The sequence below is a fragment of the Bombina bombina genome, chromosome 7, assembly GCF_027579735.1.
Source record: "Bombina bombina isolate aBomBom1 chromosome 7, aBomBom1.pri, whole genome shotgun sequence".
Classification (NCBI taxonomy): Eukaryota; Metazoa; Chordata; class Amphibia; order Anura; family Bombinatoridae; genus Bombina; species Bombina bombina.
This window is the reverse complement of record NC_069505.1, coordinates 401,728,795-401,746,294: the sequence shown is the minus strand read 5'-3', so window position 1 is coordinate 401,746,294 and position 17,500 is coordinate 401,728,795. Positions and strand designations below refer to the sequence as shown.

Sequence of the window (17,500 nt, the reverse complement as noted above, 5' to 3'; positions counted from 1 at the left end):
AATTAGAAATGAACATTTGCTCACAAAGTATTTTCTGTTGATCTGTAGTCATTCGTATCAAACACAGGGACAAAGCTAATATTCTGGAGGTTACATACATTTATGCAAAAAGTAAACCATAACAAAATAAAAAAGGGAAAAAAGAATATACTAAATAGTACAAACTAATGATAAACTAAATTTATTGCAGTAATTTAAAAGAAATCTATATCTACGTATCTATCTAGCATATATACACACACACACACACACATATACATACACACACTCATGCGTGTCATAGACAAAATTGTGCTCACTCCCGTAGAGATATTTATGAGTCGGCACTGATTGTCTAAGTCTTTTCAAAAGCACTGTGATAAGGGGGCTGTCTGCAGAGGCTTAGATACAAAGTAATCACAGAGATAAAAAGTATATTAATATAAGTGTTGGTTATACAGAACTGGGGAATGGGTAATAAAAGGATTATCTTTTTAAACAAACATTTTCAAGTAGACTGTCCCTTTTAAGTAACATATATAAGTAACAGAAAATGTTATAACACTGCAAAGTATTACACAATGTGTGTGTGTGTGTGTGTATATGTGTATGTTTATACATCAAAGATCCAGGCAGGCACTCTCTGGACCTCTATAAGCAATCACACCCTTTTTGTGAAAAATGTGATGTTTTGGAGATGGCTCCCCTCCCGTCAACAGCCGTGTAGTAGATTTTTTGACACATTTCAAAGTTATTTTTATTTTCTGTCCCTCCACATCATGTGACAGCCACCAGCCAATAAAAAAATGCATATACATATATACTGTGAATTATTGCACATGCTCAGTAGCAGCTGGTGCCTCAGAGAGTATGCACATAAAAAGATTGAGCACATTCTGAAAACTTAGAATATTGCGCGTGTGATAACCTATTCCCCCTTAGAAGTCGATGGAGAAAAAAAAAAAAATTAAACTAAACACCCTGCTTGGACACAAACCTGATTCGCATATTCTCATGTGCGCTAAGCGGACACAAAAAAAATATATTTCACATTCCAATGTTCTTCACATAGCAGAATATGTTCTATTTAATTATAAATACATATTTCTATATATCTGATGGTATTTTGGTACAATAACATAAATTATGCTTACCAGATAATTTAATTTCCTTCTGTATAAGGAGAGTCCACGGCTTAATTACTTACTGTTGGAAAATACTGAACCTGGCCACCAAGAGGAAGCAAAGACTTCTTCTATCCCCCAGTCATTCTGCAGTGGGAACAAGGAACAGTAGGAGAAATATCAGGGTATAAAAAGGTACCAGAAGAAAAATATAATTTAGGGGGCCGCCCATCAGAGAACACGGGGACTCTCCTTATACAGAAGGAAATGAAATTATCTGGTAAGCATAATTTATGTTTTCCTTCTTAATATAAGGAGAGTCCACGACTTCATTCCTTATTGTTGAGAAACTTATACACAAGCTCCAGAGGACACTGAATGATAACGGGAGGGATAAAAAGAGGCGGACCGTAATCTGAGGGCACCACAGCCTGTAAAACCTGTCTCCCGAAGGCTGCTTCAGCAGAAGCAAAAACATCAAACATGTAAAATTTTAAAAAGTATGTAAAGAGGACCAGGTAGCCGCCTTACAAATCTGATCCATAGAGGCCTCGTTCTTAAAGGCCCAAGAGGAAGCCATTGCTCTAATAGAATTAGCTGTAATTCTCTGAGGAGGCTTATGTACCGCTGTCTCATAAGCAAAGCGGATAACACTCCTTAACCAAAAAGACAAGGAAGTCCCAGAGACCTTCTGCCCCTTACGCTTCCCAAAATTCCTTAGTAGCCTGACAATAGAACTTCAAGGTTTGAACCACGTCCAAATTATGAAGCAAACGTTCCTTCAAAGAAGGATTAGGACACAAGGAAGGAACCACAATATCTTGATTGATGTTGCGGTCTGACACGACCTTAGGAAGAAACCTTAACTTAGTATGTAGGACAGCCTTATCAGAATGGAACAACAGATAAGGGGGCTCACATTGCAAGGCGGCAATCTCTGAAACTCTGGGCGCAGAAGCAATAGCCAGTTGAAAAAGAACCTTCCAGGACAACAATGTCAATTTTATGCATAGGCTCAAATGGAGCCCATTGCAAAACCTTAAGAACCAGATTCTGACTCCAAAGAGGAGCCAAAGATCTGAACACATGTCTTATCCTATTCAGACCCTTCACAACAGACTGAACATCTGGAAGCTCAGATAGCCTCTTGTGCAGTAAAACAGACAAGGCCAAAATCTGTCCCCTCAGGGAAATGGCCGAAAGACCCTTCTCCGGCGGAAACAGGTAGATTAGACTGAACGTCCAAGGCACTTCTAATGCAACTATTAGCTTCGCCTGAGGATCCCTCCCTGGACCTCGACCCATATCTGGGTAGCTTGGTATTGAGATGAGACGCCATGAGATCTATCTCCAGCGTCCCCCACATGTTGCAGATCTCCGCCAACACTTCGGGATGGAGAGAACATTCCCCCGGATGAAAGGATTGCCTGCTGAGAAAATCCGATTCCCAGTTGTCCACACCTGGAATGTGGATCGCTGACAGTGAACAGTTGTGGGCCTCTGCCCACTCCAGAATCTGAGAAACTTCGCTCATTGCTACGGAGCTTCTCGTTCCCCTCTGAAGGTTGATGTAAGCCACTGAGGTTATATTGTCCAAATGGAATCTGATAAATCGTAATGAACCCAGAAGAGGCCAAGCCTTCAGAGCATTGTAGATTGTTCGAAGTTCCAGAATGTTGATCGGGAGGGAGCATTCCTCCTGAGACCACAGGCCCTGTGCCTTCTTGGCACCCCAAACAGCTCCCCATCCTGATAGACTCGCGTTCATAGTCACAATCTTCCTGGATGGTCTTAGAAAGGATGTCCCTCGGGACAGATTATCTGGACAGAGCCACCAAGAGAGCGATTCTCTCGACCGGCTGTCCAGGGAATTCTGTTGAGACAGATCCGAATGATCGACGTTCCACTGCCTCAGCATGCACAGCTGTAATGGTCTGAGACGACACCTGGCAAAGGGAATTATGTCCATGCTGGACACCATAAGACCAATTACCCCCATACACTGAGCCACAGATGGCCTTAAGGAGGTCCGGAGGGCAAGACATGCCGAAGCTAGCTTGCAATGTCTCTGGTCGGTTAGAAATATCCTCATGGATATCGAGTCTATTATCTAGGAATTCTACCCTGGTGCTTAGAATAAGAGAACTCTTTTCTAAGTTTATCTTCCATCCATGAGATTGAAGAAGAGAGAGAAGAGATACTGAATGGTCCTCTGCTAGACGAAAAGATGGTGCTTGAACCAGAATGTCGTCCAAGTAGGGAGCTACTGCTATACCTTGGGTTCTGGCGACAGCCAGGAGAGCCCCTAGAACCTTTGTAAAGATTAGTGGAGCAGTAGCTAGACCAAACAGAAGTGCAATGAACTGGAAGTTCTGATCCAGGAATGCAAACCTTAGGAACTGGAAGTGATACCTTTGGATTGGAACGTGAAGGTAGGCATCCTTCAGATCTACAGTGGTAATGAACTGTCCTTCCTGAACTAGAGGAAAAATGGACCTTATTATCTCCATCTTGAACGAGGGGACATTTAGAAATTTGTTTAAGCACTTTAGGTCCAGAATCGGGCAGAAAGTTTCCTCCTTCTTTGGGACCACGAACAGGTTTGAATAGTATACCAAACCTCTTTCTGCGTTAGGAACTGGGACAATGACCCCTAAGGAGGACAGATACTGCGCGCATCCCTGAAAGGCTTCCCTCTTTTCTGGTCTTGAAGACAGGCTTGAGAGGAGATAACTGCCCTTGGGTGGATGAGATTTGAAACCCATCTTGTATCCCTCAGCTATGACCTCCAGGACCCATGGATCCTGCACGTCCCTGAACCAAGCGTCTGAAAAGTCTGCCCCCTACACGATCCAGCACCAGATTGGGGGCCGCCCCTTCATGCCGACTTGGTCTAGTCGGGCTTCTTGTTCTGCTTAGATTTATTGCAGGATTAAGCCGGCTTCCAAGTGCTCTTGGTTTGCTCAGGCTTAGAGGACTGCTGACGTTGGGACTTTTCAGAACGAAAATTAGATCTTTGTCCCTTAGATTTGTTCTTTTTATCTTGCGGTATGAAGGCACCCTTGCCCTCTGTAACCATGGAGATGATGGTGTCCAGGCCTAGACCAAAATAAAATATTTCCCTTAAAGGGGAGGGAAAGTAGTCTAGACTTAGAAGTTATGTCCGCAGACCAGGACTTCAGCCTGAGCGCCAGACAGGTCTGTACTGGGAAACCAGAGATCTTAGCATTCAGGCGAAAAATCTGCATGTTTGCATCACAAATAAAATAATCAGCAATTCTCAAGGCTTTAATTCTTTCTTGGATAATATCGAGGGGACCCTCAACCTCGATCAAATCCGCTAAGGAGTCGCACTAGTAGGCTGCAGCTCCAGCAACCGAGACAACAGCCGCTGCTGGTTGAAATAGGTATCCCGTATGCTGAAACATTTTTCTGAGAAAAGTTTCCATCGGCTCTCTGAATGACGAGCTATCCTCAAGTGGGATAGTAGTACGCTTGGCTAGTGTGGAGATAGTGCCATCCACCTTAGGGACAGAACCCCACAACTCCATCTGAGAGTCCGGGACCGGTAATAATTTTTTAAAGGCAGACGAAGGGGAAAAGGAAGATCCAATAGGGATCAAAGGTTCATCAGGCAACTTGGCCTCTGGAACCTCTAATGTCAACAGAACCTCCTTTAGAAGAAAACGTAAGTGTTCAATTTTAAATCTAAAGGCTGGCTCCTCCACAGCTGGAGGACAAAAGGTAGCAGACTCCGATCCAGAAAGTTCCCCCTCTGAAGACTCAGAGTGTGACCCATCCTTGGATACTTGAAAAACAGACAAATCTAATAAATCACTGGATGACCCCTGGACTGGAGAGCTATGTTTAACCTTTCGCTTGGCAGGGCGAGGTAAAGCACTATGAGCTCTAGACACCGCCGTCTTTAACTGCGCGGTAAAGTCCGATGGTAAAAGGCTCCCTCCAGATGGAAGATCAGGCGTGCTACGGGAAGCTGCATGTGATGAGGGAGATGACTGATGGGTATGCACCTCACGGGACGGCGAGTCCTCAGATGTGGATGGCTCAGTAGTACTAAAGGGGTTAACCTTCTTAGACATAACCTTGTTGATGAATATGGAACATAGTTGAGAGGGCGGGCATACCAAGGCCTCCTCACAATATAGACAGGTATTACTATTAGGAATAGAGGGAATACCCTCAAGCATATCAGAATCCTCCATAGCTTGCACTAATAACAGTAGGACACAGAATAAATCATCTTTTCTCCAACATAGGTGTGTCCGGTCCACAGCGTCATCCTTACTTGTGGGATATTCTCTTCCCCAACAGGAAATGGCAAAGAGCCCAGCAAAGCTGGTCACATGATCCCTCCTAGGCTCCGCCTTCCCCAGTCATTCTCTTTGCCGTTGTACAGGCAACATCTCCACGGAGATGGCTTAGAGTTTTTTAGTGTTTAACTGTAGTTTTTATTATTCAATCAAGAGTTTGTTATTTTAAAATAGTGCTGGTATGTACTATTTACTCTGAAACAGAAAAGAGATGAAGATTTCTGTTTGTAAGAGGAAAATGATTTTAGCAACCGTTACTAAAATCGATGGCTGTTTCCACACAGGACTGTTGAGAGGAATTAACTTCAGTTGGGGGAACAGTGAGCAGACTTTTGCTGCTTGAGGTATGACACATTCTAACAAGACGATGTAATGCTGGAAGCTGTCATTTTCCCTATGGGATCCGGTAAGCCATTTTTATTACAGAAAGAAAAAAAGGGCTTCACAAGGGCTTTTTAAGACTGTAGACATTTTCTGGGCTAAATCGATTTATATATAAACATATTTTATACTCCATAGCCTTGAGGAATTATTTTAATCTTGGGAATAATGTAAAATAACCGGCAGGCACTGTATTGGACACCTTACTCTCTAGGGGCTTTCCCTAATCATAGGCAGAGTCTCATTTTCGCGCCTCTATTGCGCACTTGTTTTTGAGAAGCATGACATGCAGATGCATGTGTGAGGAGCTCTGATACATAGAAAAGACTTTCTGAAGGCGTCATTTGGTATCGTATTCCCCTTTGGGCTTGGTTGGGTCTCAGCAAAGCAGATACCAGGGACTGTAAAGGGGTTAAATATAAAAACGGCTCCGGTTCCGTTATTTTAAGGGTTAAAGCTTCCAAATTTGGTGTGCAATACTTTTAAGGCTTTAAGACACTGTGGTGAAATTTTGGTGAATTTTGAACAATTCCTTCATACTTTTTCGCAATTGCAGTAATAAAGTGTGTTCAGTTTAAAATTTAAAGTGACAGTAACGGTTTATTTTAAAACGTTTTTTGTACTTTGTTATGAAGTTTTTGCCTGTTTAACATGTCTGAACTACCAGATAGACTGTGTTCTGAATGTGGGGAAGCCAAGGTTCCTTCTCATTTAAATAGATGTGATTTATGTGACACAAAATTTAGAGAAAATGATGCCCAAGATGATTCCTCAAGTGAGGGGAGTAAGCATGGTACTGCATCATCCCCTCCTTCGTCTACACCAGTCTTGCCCACACAGGAGGCCCCTAGTACATCTAGCGCGCCAATACTCCTTACTATGCAACAACTAACGGCTGTAATGGATAATTCTATCAAAAACATTTTAGCCAAAATGCCCACTTATCAGCGAAAGCGCGACTGCTCTGTTTTAGAAAATACTGAAGAGCATGAGGACGCTGATGATATTGGTTCTGAAGGGCCCCTACACCAGTCTGAGGGGGCCAGGGAGGTTTTGTCTGAGGGAGAAATTTCAGATTCAGGGAAAATTTCTCAACAAGCTGAACCGGATGTGATTACATTTAAATTTAAATTGGAACATCTCCGCGCTCTGCTTAAGGAGGTGTTATCTACTCTGGATGATTGTGAGAATTTGGTCATTCCAGAGAAACTATGTAAAATGGACAAGTTCCTAGAGGTCCCGGGGCCCCCCGAAGCTTTTCCTATACCCAAGCGGGTGGCGGACATTGTAAATAAAGAATGGGAAAGGCCCGGTATACCTTTCGTCCCTCCCCCCATATTTAAAAAATTGTTTCCTATGGTCGACCCCAGAAAGGACTTATGGCAGACAGTCCCCAAGGTCGAGGGGGCGGTTTCTACTCTAAACAAACGCACCACTATACCCATAGAAGATAGTTGTGCTTTCAAAGATCCTATGGATAAAAAATTAGAAGGTTTACTTAAAAAGATGTTTGTTCAGCAAGGTTACCTTCTACAACCAATTTCATGCATTGTTCCTGTCACTACAGCAGCGTGTTTCTGGTTCGATGAGCTAGAAAAGGCTCTCAATAATAATTCTTCTTCTTATGAGGAGATTATGGACAGAATTCATGCTCTCAAATTGGCTAATTCTTTCACCCTAGACGCCACTTTGCAATTGGCTAGGTTAGCGGCGAAAAATTCTGGTTTTGCTATTGTGGCGCGCAGAGCGCTTTGGTTAAAATCTTGGTCAGCGGATGCGTCTTCCAAGAACAAATTGCTTAACATTCCTTTCAAGGGGAAAACGCTGTTTGGCCCTGACTTGAAAGAGATTATCTCTGATATCACTGGGGGCAAGGGCCACGCCCTTCCCCAGGATAGGTCTTTCAAGGCCAAAAATAAACCTAATTTTCGTCCCTTTCGCAGAAACGGACCAGCCCCAAGTGCGACGTCCTCTAAGCAAGAGGGTAATACTTCTCAAGCCAAGCCAGCCTGGAGACCAATGCAAGGCTGGAACAAAGGAAAGCAGGCCAAGAAACCTGCCACTGCTACCAAGACAGCATGAGATGTTGGCCCCCGATCCGGGACCGGATCTGGTGGGGGGCAGACTCTCTCTCTTCGCTCAGGCTTGGGCAAGAGATGTTCTGGATCCTTGGGCACTAGAAATAGTCTCCCAAGGTTATCTTCTGGAATTCAAGGGGCCTCCCCCAAGGGGGAGGTTCCACAGGTCACAATTGTCTTCAGACCACATAAAAAAACAGGCATTCTTACATTGTGTAGAAGACCTGTTAAAAATGGGAGTGATTCATCCTGTTCCATTAGGAGAACAAGGGATGGGGTTCTACTCCAATCTGTTCGTAGTTCCCAAAATAGAGGGAACATTCAGACCAATCTTAGATCTCAAGATCCTAAACAAGTTTCTCAAGGTTCCATCGTTCAAAATGGAAACCATTCGAACAATTCTTCCTTCCATCCAGGAAGGTCAATTCATGACCACGGTTGATTTAAAGGATGCGTATCTACATATTCCTATCCACAAGGAACATCATCGGTTCCTAAGGTTCGCATTCCTGGACAAGCATTACCAGTTTGTGGCACTTCCGTTCGGATTAGCCACTGCTCCAAGGATTTTCACAAAGGTACTAGGGTCCCTTCTAGCGGTGCTAAGACCAAGGGGCATTGCAGTAGTACCTTACTTGGACGACATTCTGATTCAAGCGTCGTCCCTTCCTCAAGCAAAGGCTCACACGGACATTGTCCTGGCCTTTCTCAGATCTCACGGGTGGAAAGTGAACGTAGAAAAAAAGTTCTCTATCTCCGTCAACAAGGGTTCCCTTCTTGGGAACAATAATAGACTCCTTATAAATGAGGATTTTTCTGACAGAGGCCAGAAAATCAAAACTTCTAAACTCTTGTCAAATACTTCATTCTGTTCCTCTTCCTTCCATAGCGCAGTGCATGGAAGTAATAGGTTTGATGGTAGCGGCAATGGACATAGTTCCTTTTGCGCGAATTCATCTAAGACCATTACAACTGTGCATGCTCAGTCAGTGGAATGGGGACTATACAGACTTGTCTCCGACGATACAAGTAGATCAGAGGACCAGAGATTCACTCCGTTGGTGGCTGTCCCTGGACAACCTGTCACAGGGGATGAGCTTCCGCAGACCAGAGTGGGTCATTGTCACGACCGACGCCAGTCTGGTGGGCTGGGGCGCGGTCTGGGGACCCCGGAAAGCTCAGGGTCTTTGGTCTCGGGAAGAATCTCTTCTCCCGATAAATATTCTGGAACTGAGAGCGATATTCAATGCTCTCAAGGCTTGGCCTCAGCTAGCAAAGGCCAAGTTCATACGGTTTCAATCAGACAACATGACGACTGTTGCGTACATCAACCATCAGGGGGGAACAAGGAGTTCCCTGGCGATGGAAGAAGTGACCAAAATCATTCAATGGGCGGAGACTCACTCCTGCCACTTGTCTGCAATCCACATCCCAGGAGTGGAAAATTGGGAAGCGGATTTTCTGAGTCGTCAGACATTTCATCCGGGGGAGTGGGAACTCCATCCGGAAATCTTTGCCCAAATTACTCAATTGTGGGGCATTCCAGACATGGATCTGATGGCCTCTCGTCAGAACTTCAAGGTTCCTTGCTACGGGTCCAGATCCAGGGATCCCAAGGCGACTCTAGTAGATGCACTAGTAGCACCTTGGACCTTCAAACTAGCTTATGTATTCCCGCCGTTTCCTCTCATCCCCAGGCTGGTAGCCAGGATCAATCAGGAGAGGGCATCGGTGATCTTGATAGCTCCTGCGTGGCCACGCAGGACTTGGTATGCAGACCTGGTGAATATGTCATCGGCTCCACCATGGAAGCTACCTTTGAGACGGGACCTTCTTGTTCAAGGTCCGTTCGAACATCCGAATCTGGTCTCACTCCAACTGACTGCTTGGAGATTGAACGCTTGATCTTATCAAAGCGAGGGTTCTCAGATTCTGTCATTGATACTCTTGTTCAGGCCAGAAAGCCTGTAACTAGAAAAATTTACCACAAAATATGGAAAAAATATATCTGTTGGTGTGAATCTAAAGGATTCCCTTGGGACAAGGTAAAAATTCCTAAGATTCTATCCTTTCTTCAAGAAGGTTTGGAGAAAGGATTATCTGCAAGTTCCTTGAAGGGACAGATTTCTGCCTTGTCTGTGTTACTTCACAAAAAGCTGGCAGCTGTGCCAGATGTTCAAGCCTTTGTTCAGGCTCTGGTTAGAATCAAGCCTGTTTACAAACCTTTGACTCCTCCTTGGAGTCTCAATTTAGTTCTTTCAGTTCTTCAGGGGGTTCCGTTTGAACCCTTACATTCCGTTGATATTAAGTTATTATCTTGGAAAGTTTTGTTTTTGGTTGCAATTTCTTCTGCTAGAAGAGTTTCAGAATTATCTGCTCTGCAGTGTTCTCCTCCTTATCTGGTGTTCCATGCAGATAAGGTGGTTTTACGTACTAAACCTGGTTTTCTTCCGAAAGTTGTTTCTAACAAAAACATTAACCAGGAGATAGTCGTGCCTTCTTTGTGTCCGAATCCAGTTTCAAAGAAGGAACGTTTGTTGCACAATTTGGATGTTGTTCGTGCTCTAAAATTCTATTTAGATGCTACAAAGGATTTTAGACAAACATCTTCCTTGTTTGTTGTTTATTCTGGTAAAAGGAGAGGTCAAAAAGCAACTTCTACCTCTCTCTCTTTTTGGATTAAAAGCATCATCAGATTGGCTTATGAGACTGCCGGACGGCAGCCTCCTGAAAGAATCACAGCTCATTCCACTAGGGCTGTGGCTTCCACATGGGCCTTCAAGAACGAGGCTTCTGTTGATCAGATATGTAGGGCAGCGACTTGGTCTTCACTGCACACTTTTACTAAATTTTACAAGTTTGATACTTTTGCTTCTTCTGAGGCTATTTTTGGGAGAAAGGTTTTGCAAGCCGTGGTGCCTTCCATCTAGGTGACCTGATTTGCTCCCTCCCTTCATCCGTGTCCTAAAGCTTTGGTATTGGTTCCCACAAGTAAGGATGACGCCGTGGACCGGACACACCTATGTTGGAGAAAACAGAATTTATGTTTACCTGATAAATTACTTTCTCCAACGGTGTGTCCGGTCCACGGCCCGCCCTGGTTTTTTAATCAGGTCTGATAATTTATTTTCTTTAACTACAGTCACCACGGTATCATATGGTTTCTCCTATGCAAATATTCCTCCTTTACGTCGGTCGAATGACTGGGGAAGGCGGAGCCTAGGAGGGATCATGTGACCAGTTGGAGAAAGTAATTTATCAGGTAAACATAAATTCTGTTTTTATTTCTCATAAAACGACACCTTTATACTCCCAATGACTGGGGCACTCACCACCTCCTAGACCCAGGCAAACAGAGAAACAAACGTCTTCTCCGACAGCTAGCTTGGTAAGTGTGACCACACCCGGTGCGCAAAGCGGGACCGCCCCTGCTATGAGAAAAAACGTGCCAAGCTACAAGCTGCGCAGCGTTCAAAGTGAAAGCAAATACCTGTGTGTTCCGTTACCGCATAACAGTCTATGAGCCAGATAAATCTCACATATAAAGCAGCATAAAATCAAAGTATCACATTTGATTAATCCCCACTGTTCAATAACCTCCCTCAGGAGATATTGACCCAAGATTCTATTAAGATAAAAGGAGCCACACTGTGACCCTGTCTTCAGCGTTTTCAACATATGTAAAATTGAAACAATCTTACAAAAATCCGTGCTGTGGAACAGAAACACAGCCTCTCAAGTGTGACAGTCTTGTAGCATCGTTCCTGACATGGACAAAAAGCAGACAGTGAAACTCGTCAACACTGGTTGCTTAAGGAGCTGTTAGCAGGCAGTATATATATATATATATATATATATATATATATACATACATATATACATACATATATACATACATATATACACACACACACACACACATACATAATTATATATTGGTATAGATATATACAGTCAAAATAAACTATTATGATTCAGAAAGAGCAGTAGTTTTAAAGACACTTTCCAATTTACTTCCATTATCACTTTTTGCAGTCTTTTTATATACACACACTTTCTGGTAAACAAGATCCTACTGAGCATGTGCAGAAACTCACAGGGTATACGTATACTAGTCTGTGATTGGCTGATGTCTATCACATGATACAAGGGGCCGTAAAATGGGAGAGAAAAAAAAATTTGCCAGAAACTGTTTATTTGAAATATGAGTATGTGTTATTGCATTGTCTTTTTAATCATGTAATTCTGCTGCATTTAGTGGTCCTTTAAATATTGTCTAAATGACATAAGATACTGTTATTTATACTTTATACAAACTATTATGAAATCCAAACCTTATCCGGTCCCAAGTAGTTTAGACAAAGTGTTTTCTACCGGTATTTGCATTTGTAATTGCATTTTGTAGAGAGGATACAATATCTTGTGTCATTTAGGCAATATTTACATTTGGGTTTCATGTCCCTCTAATTAAGTGACATTTTTAAATGTGTATTTTTGTAACCAGGTTGTTTGCATATACCATACACCCGCAAATGGAGTGTAGATGCGCCTACTCCGGTAACAAATCGGGACGTGTTCCTTCAAATAAATGGTAGGTGAAATTTTGTCATTGAAAAATAACTGCAGCAAACAATTAATACACTCAAAATATTTAGAAACCTACCTAGCAAGACCTTATTGCAAGACTGCAGAAAAATCTTGTAATTACAGAGGTGTTAACTGTCCCTTTAAAGAGAGGTCGGGGGTAGTGCGCAGCATAAAGCTGAGGTGCGAGTTTCCCTCTACACTACTCAGCAGTGCATTTACTGTTTATACAGCGTACAGAACAAGGGCTGTAGGGAAATCTAACCCACAGGTAGGGGAAGTTTGCATATTTTCTATGTTTTTGTTTAAATGTGGAACTGTGCAAGGCTTGGTCATGGCAGGAGATCTCTTTACACTCAGCAATGAAACTGAGCCGTTTATGCAAAACTGTCTTTTACATGATAAATACCATTATTAGTAACCCCTTCTTCTCTCAAAGCGATATTGTTACATTTGGACTTTTTCAAAATACCGTCCAATCAAAGTAAGTAGCCAAGGCGAGTCATAATTATGTCAGGCCCGAATAGTAACAGAACGTTCCTTTGTAGGAGGAATAAGTGCATAGAGGTTTTTCATCAGAGAGTTAATAACAGCGTGCGTGTTGCAAAAAGAAAGCTGTTGTGGTAGATTTGAATGTGGGAACACGATAAATGCAAATCCATATTCTAATACTCACTGCTGCTGCATCAGCTGTGCATACAGAGATATTCATGATTTCTACAAAACTACACATCTATAGCAAAACATTTACAGAAAACAAAAAAAGACAAATCTTTATAACATCTGTACCAGGTCTTAAAAATATTGTGATTTCTATAAATTCGTTCAACATAACTGCCCAGTTCTCTTGATCTAGAGATTCTAATAAAGGGACACTCAAGTCAAAAATTAAACTTTCAGGATTCAGATAAAACAGCAATTTTAAACAACTTTCCAATTTACTTCTATTAACAAAATGTGCACATACTTTTTATATTTATACTTTTTGAGTCACCATATGTATATGCATTTGTGATTGGCTGATAGCTGTCACATGATGCACTTGGAGTGGAAATAGATATAACTATTAAATTTGTCAGAAAACAATCTACTACTCATTTGAAGTTCAGACTAAGTGCTATTGCATCGTCTTCTTATCATGCGTTTGTTGATTATGCAAATATACTGTATTTACTAGTCCTTTAAGAAGGATCTGACGTCTAGGAGTTACCATTTTAACGCACAGTTCATAAAACAGAATATTTGACACCACAGATTATAAAACAGACCTATAAAGTGTGGCAATCGTATCCATTAAAAATAAAATTAACACAGGATCACTTGAAATGCAGAATAATTTTACAAATACGGTTTCCTCCCCAAATGCGGGAAGGCTGGTCAATGTATCAACTACAGTTAAAACTATGAGAGAAACTTAGCGTTAAAAACACTGAAACTGTAATGGTCTTTAAATATGTGCGTATTTGCAGGCAAATTATGAACAAAGAGAAATTGACCACTAGAGGGCGCATCTGCTCTACACAGTTCTGATTAGTTACTGCCCAAAAGATAACTGGTAAGAAAAATGCCAGTTTTATACATCCACAAACGCCCCCTTGTTACCAGGATATGCAGAACACCACCAGGACTGTAAACCCCTAGCTACTTATAAGCTCTCGGCGTGCCAGGACATCTGAGGTGCTTGGTAAACTTACTATGCAGCGGAGTCATTAAGCTGGTACTCCCGGGAGCGATTAAAGCAGGCCTGTACTCCCTGGTCTGACCACAGTCTTCGGATCACCCCAGATAGGTCCTCTGGGAGTATACCCTGCTCCTCTGCTGTGCACGACAGGGCAAAAAGCTGCCTGGCATCATCCTGCAGGGGAAGGAACGAGATTAGTGGCAAAGCTTAGGGACTTCAAACTGGGTGAGAGGTACGAAGAGAGTGACAATAAAAGGGGGACACAGAAGGGAATGTGAGGAGGAAAACAGTAAAGGAAAGGTCACTACTGTGTCAGAGTTAAAAACACAATAAAGTCAACATTAAACTTTGATAGTTCAGATAGAGCATGCACATTTAAACAGCTTCTCAATTTACTTCTATTATCAAATTTGCTTCCTTTTCTTGGTATCCTTTGCTGAAAGGCATACCTAGGTAGCTTCAGGAGTAATAGTGCACTACCAGGAGCCAGCTGGTAATTGGTGGCTGCACATATATGCCTCTTGATGTGCATTGCTGCTCTCAGGCCTACCTAGGTTTACTTTTCAACAAAGGATACCAAGAGAATGAAGCAAACTTGATAACAGAAATAAATTGAAAAGTTGTTTACTTTTATCATTTGTGCTTATGGACAGCGCTGCAGAATTTCTTGGCGCTTTATAAATAAAATATAATAATAATTATAACATATGCTCTTCTATTAAAAAAGGGACAGTCTAGTCCAAAATAAACTTTAAATTCAGATAGAGAATGTAATTTTAAACAATTTTTAAATTTACTTTTATCACCAATTTTGCTTTGTTCTCTTGGTGTTCTTAGTTGAAAGCTAAACCTAGGAGGTTCATATGCTAATTTCTAAGCCCTTGAAGGCCACCTCTTCTCTCAAGGCATTTTGACAGTTTTTCACCACTAGAGGGTGTTAGTTCAAGTTTGTCATATACATAACACTGTGCTAACGCACGTGGAGTTCAGGTGAGCCAGCTCTGATTGGCTGCAAACTGCCCCCTTATTTCAGTTCTTTTGACAGAGGATTAGATACAAGGTAATCAGAGAGGTAAAAAGTGTATTTATATAACTGTGTTGGTTGTGCAAAACTAGGGAATGGGTAATAAAGGGATTATCTATCTTTTTAAACAATAAAAATTCTGGTGTAGACTGTCCCTTTAACAAAATGTGCACAGTCTTTTCATATTTACACTTTTTGAGTCACCAGACTAAGTGTTTTTTCATTGTCTTTTTGTTGTGTATTTCTTTGTTATGCAAATCTACTGTATTTACTGGTCCTGTCATTTTACAGATGGAAAAAAGACTAATATTGTGAAATCCAAACCTATTCCAGTCCCAAGCAGTTTGGCTAAAGGGGTTTCTACCTGTATATATTTCTGGGAGCGGATTTCTCATTATACTTTTAGTTTTATAGGTTTATTATCTGTAACACTAACTAATACTGCTTGCTGTGGTACTTAATGCTGCTATACATTTTCAGAGCTCGTGTTCATTGTTTTTGGACAGGAGATATATTAGACTCTTGGGGGTGGTTGGTGTTTACAAAGAGATCCCATCAGGAGCTGAGTCTAACAAGAACACATCTTAACAAGGGCACTAACTCCCCAGACCCTGCTCCTAATTAGATTATATGTCTCCTTAGTGACTTCTGTTCCTCTCGCTAATTAAATCCATGAAATGCAAACTCCTCAGATCTATCACTTTGCATCAAGAGGACATGGTTAGAGGAGGATGGGAGTTTCTTCTGGCCCCTTTTGTAGCTCTCTTTACATATACGTCTGTAGTGCAGAAACACAATGGATTGATTGCGTATATGTAATGTACGAGGGGCCAGCTGCATATACACGTAGTCTGGTTGCCTGTATTGTACCATGTTATGTTAGCATGCTTTATGAAGTAGAAGAAGAGAATGATACAGTAGCTGCTCATGCGCACTGCAGCGTAATGCCAGCCTCATACCGCTCGAGCTGTGTCTTCAAAATCAATCTTGAGATTGCCCATGGCCTTGATTATAGCCATGATAGACTGGATGGTGTTGCTGTAGACCACAGCACGGTATTGCCGACACTCTTCTTCTGAGTAACCATCCTCATGGATAATCCTAAACAAGAGAATATAGTCAGATTAATAGACATATAATATGGTCTGCAGTTTAACATTAGATTTGCTAGACTTGCAATTATAGGGCTAACTGTGACAGGCTTTGTACATCTATGCCAGGACCTGAATACACAGCCTAACACCATATATGTCTGGCACTAGCGGTACAATGTTATGTATCTATCCTTACTGTGCCAGGTTCTGAATAACTAGCCAAGCAACATCTACTACTGGCCTAGAAGTGCCATGTTATGTATCTATCCGCACTGTACCAAGTTCTGACCTAGCCTAGCAGCATCTATTATTGCCCTAGCAGTGCCATGTGCTGTATATGTCCTCACTATGCCAGGCTCAAAATCCCTAGCACCATATATTTTATAGTACAACGTTCTGTATCTGTTATCACTAACACTCTGTATTCAATCCATTAGAGACAGCTCTACCATATGGCAAACTAGGTAACTGTCAGAGCTCAATCAGGCAAAACCCTTTCTCTCAATCACAACATCCACTTATAGGTCTAGCGCAAAAATACACTAAAGTTGAACATGGACATACCATTATTAAATAATCTGCATCACTGCTCAGTAAATGTCCCTGATAGCTACAAGCATATTCAACCAATCAAACTCATAAGGAATTTGCATATTGAACCAATCAGATTATCAGAAGAGGGTTCTTCTTGTAGCCATCTAGCTCTGGAAATATCAATCACATCTGTGAATTTGGAAGTGCAAGGTGCTCGTTTACATTTGAGACCACTTATTCAAAATCAAGTAACCGGGCCATATATTGCAAGCGTATACTTACTTCATCTGCTTGACAATCGTACTCTTCCCAGACTCTCCCGCACCTACGAACAGAAAGAGCCACGTTATAATCACAGGTTGCGGAAATACACAGCACACTCTTCATATTTATTTTAACCACCACAAATATCAATTACACAAGTGTTCTATTAAACAAGACCATTTATAATCACACATATAGTTGCAATAAACAGCACGCAGCTTTGTACATAACAATTTAAACGATGCAATATATTAATTAAGCAGATTCCCACTGTTGAGCTATACAATTTCTGGTTAATGAAATATAAATGAACACTGAATAGGACAGGTTTAATCTTGTCTGCAAGCAGCATCTCAGTCTGATTATCAGCGGGCCGGCTTCATACCCATTGGGCGACTCAGAGAGCCATCTGACTGCCACATTACA

At 41.9% G+C, this 17,500-nt stretch overlaps 1 protein-coding gene across 1 annotated transcript in view; it reads right to left on the bottom strand.

Annotated features, from left to right (window-relative positions):
• GNAI2 (G protein subunit alpha i2) overlaps positions 1 to 17,500 on the bottom strand; it is a 164,484-nt gene that overhangs the window by 74,792 nt on the left and 72,192 nt on the right. Inside the window, exons 2-4 of the mRNA XM_053721166.1 lie at positions 17,093 to 17,135; positions 16,142 to 16,283; positions 14,172 to 14,332 (exon numbers count right to left, since the gene is read on the bottom strand). Coding sequence (XP_053577141.1) covers positions 14,172 to 14,332; positions 16,142 to 16,283; positions 17,093 to 17,135 — 346 coding nt within the window. The remainder of the gene's footprint in view (positions 1 to 14,171; positions 14,333 to 16,141; positions 16,284 to 17,092; positions 17,136 to 17,500) is intronic.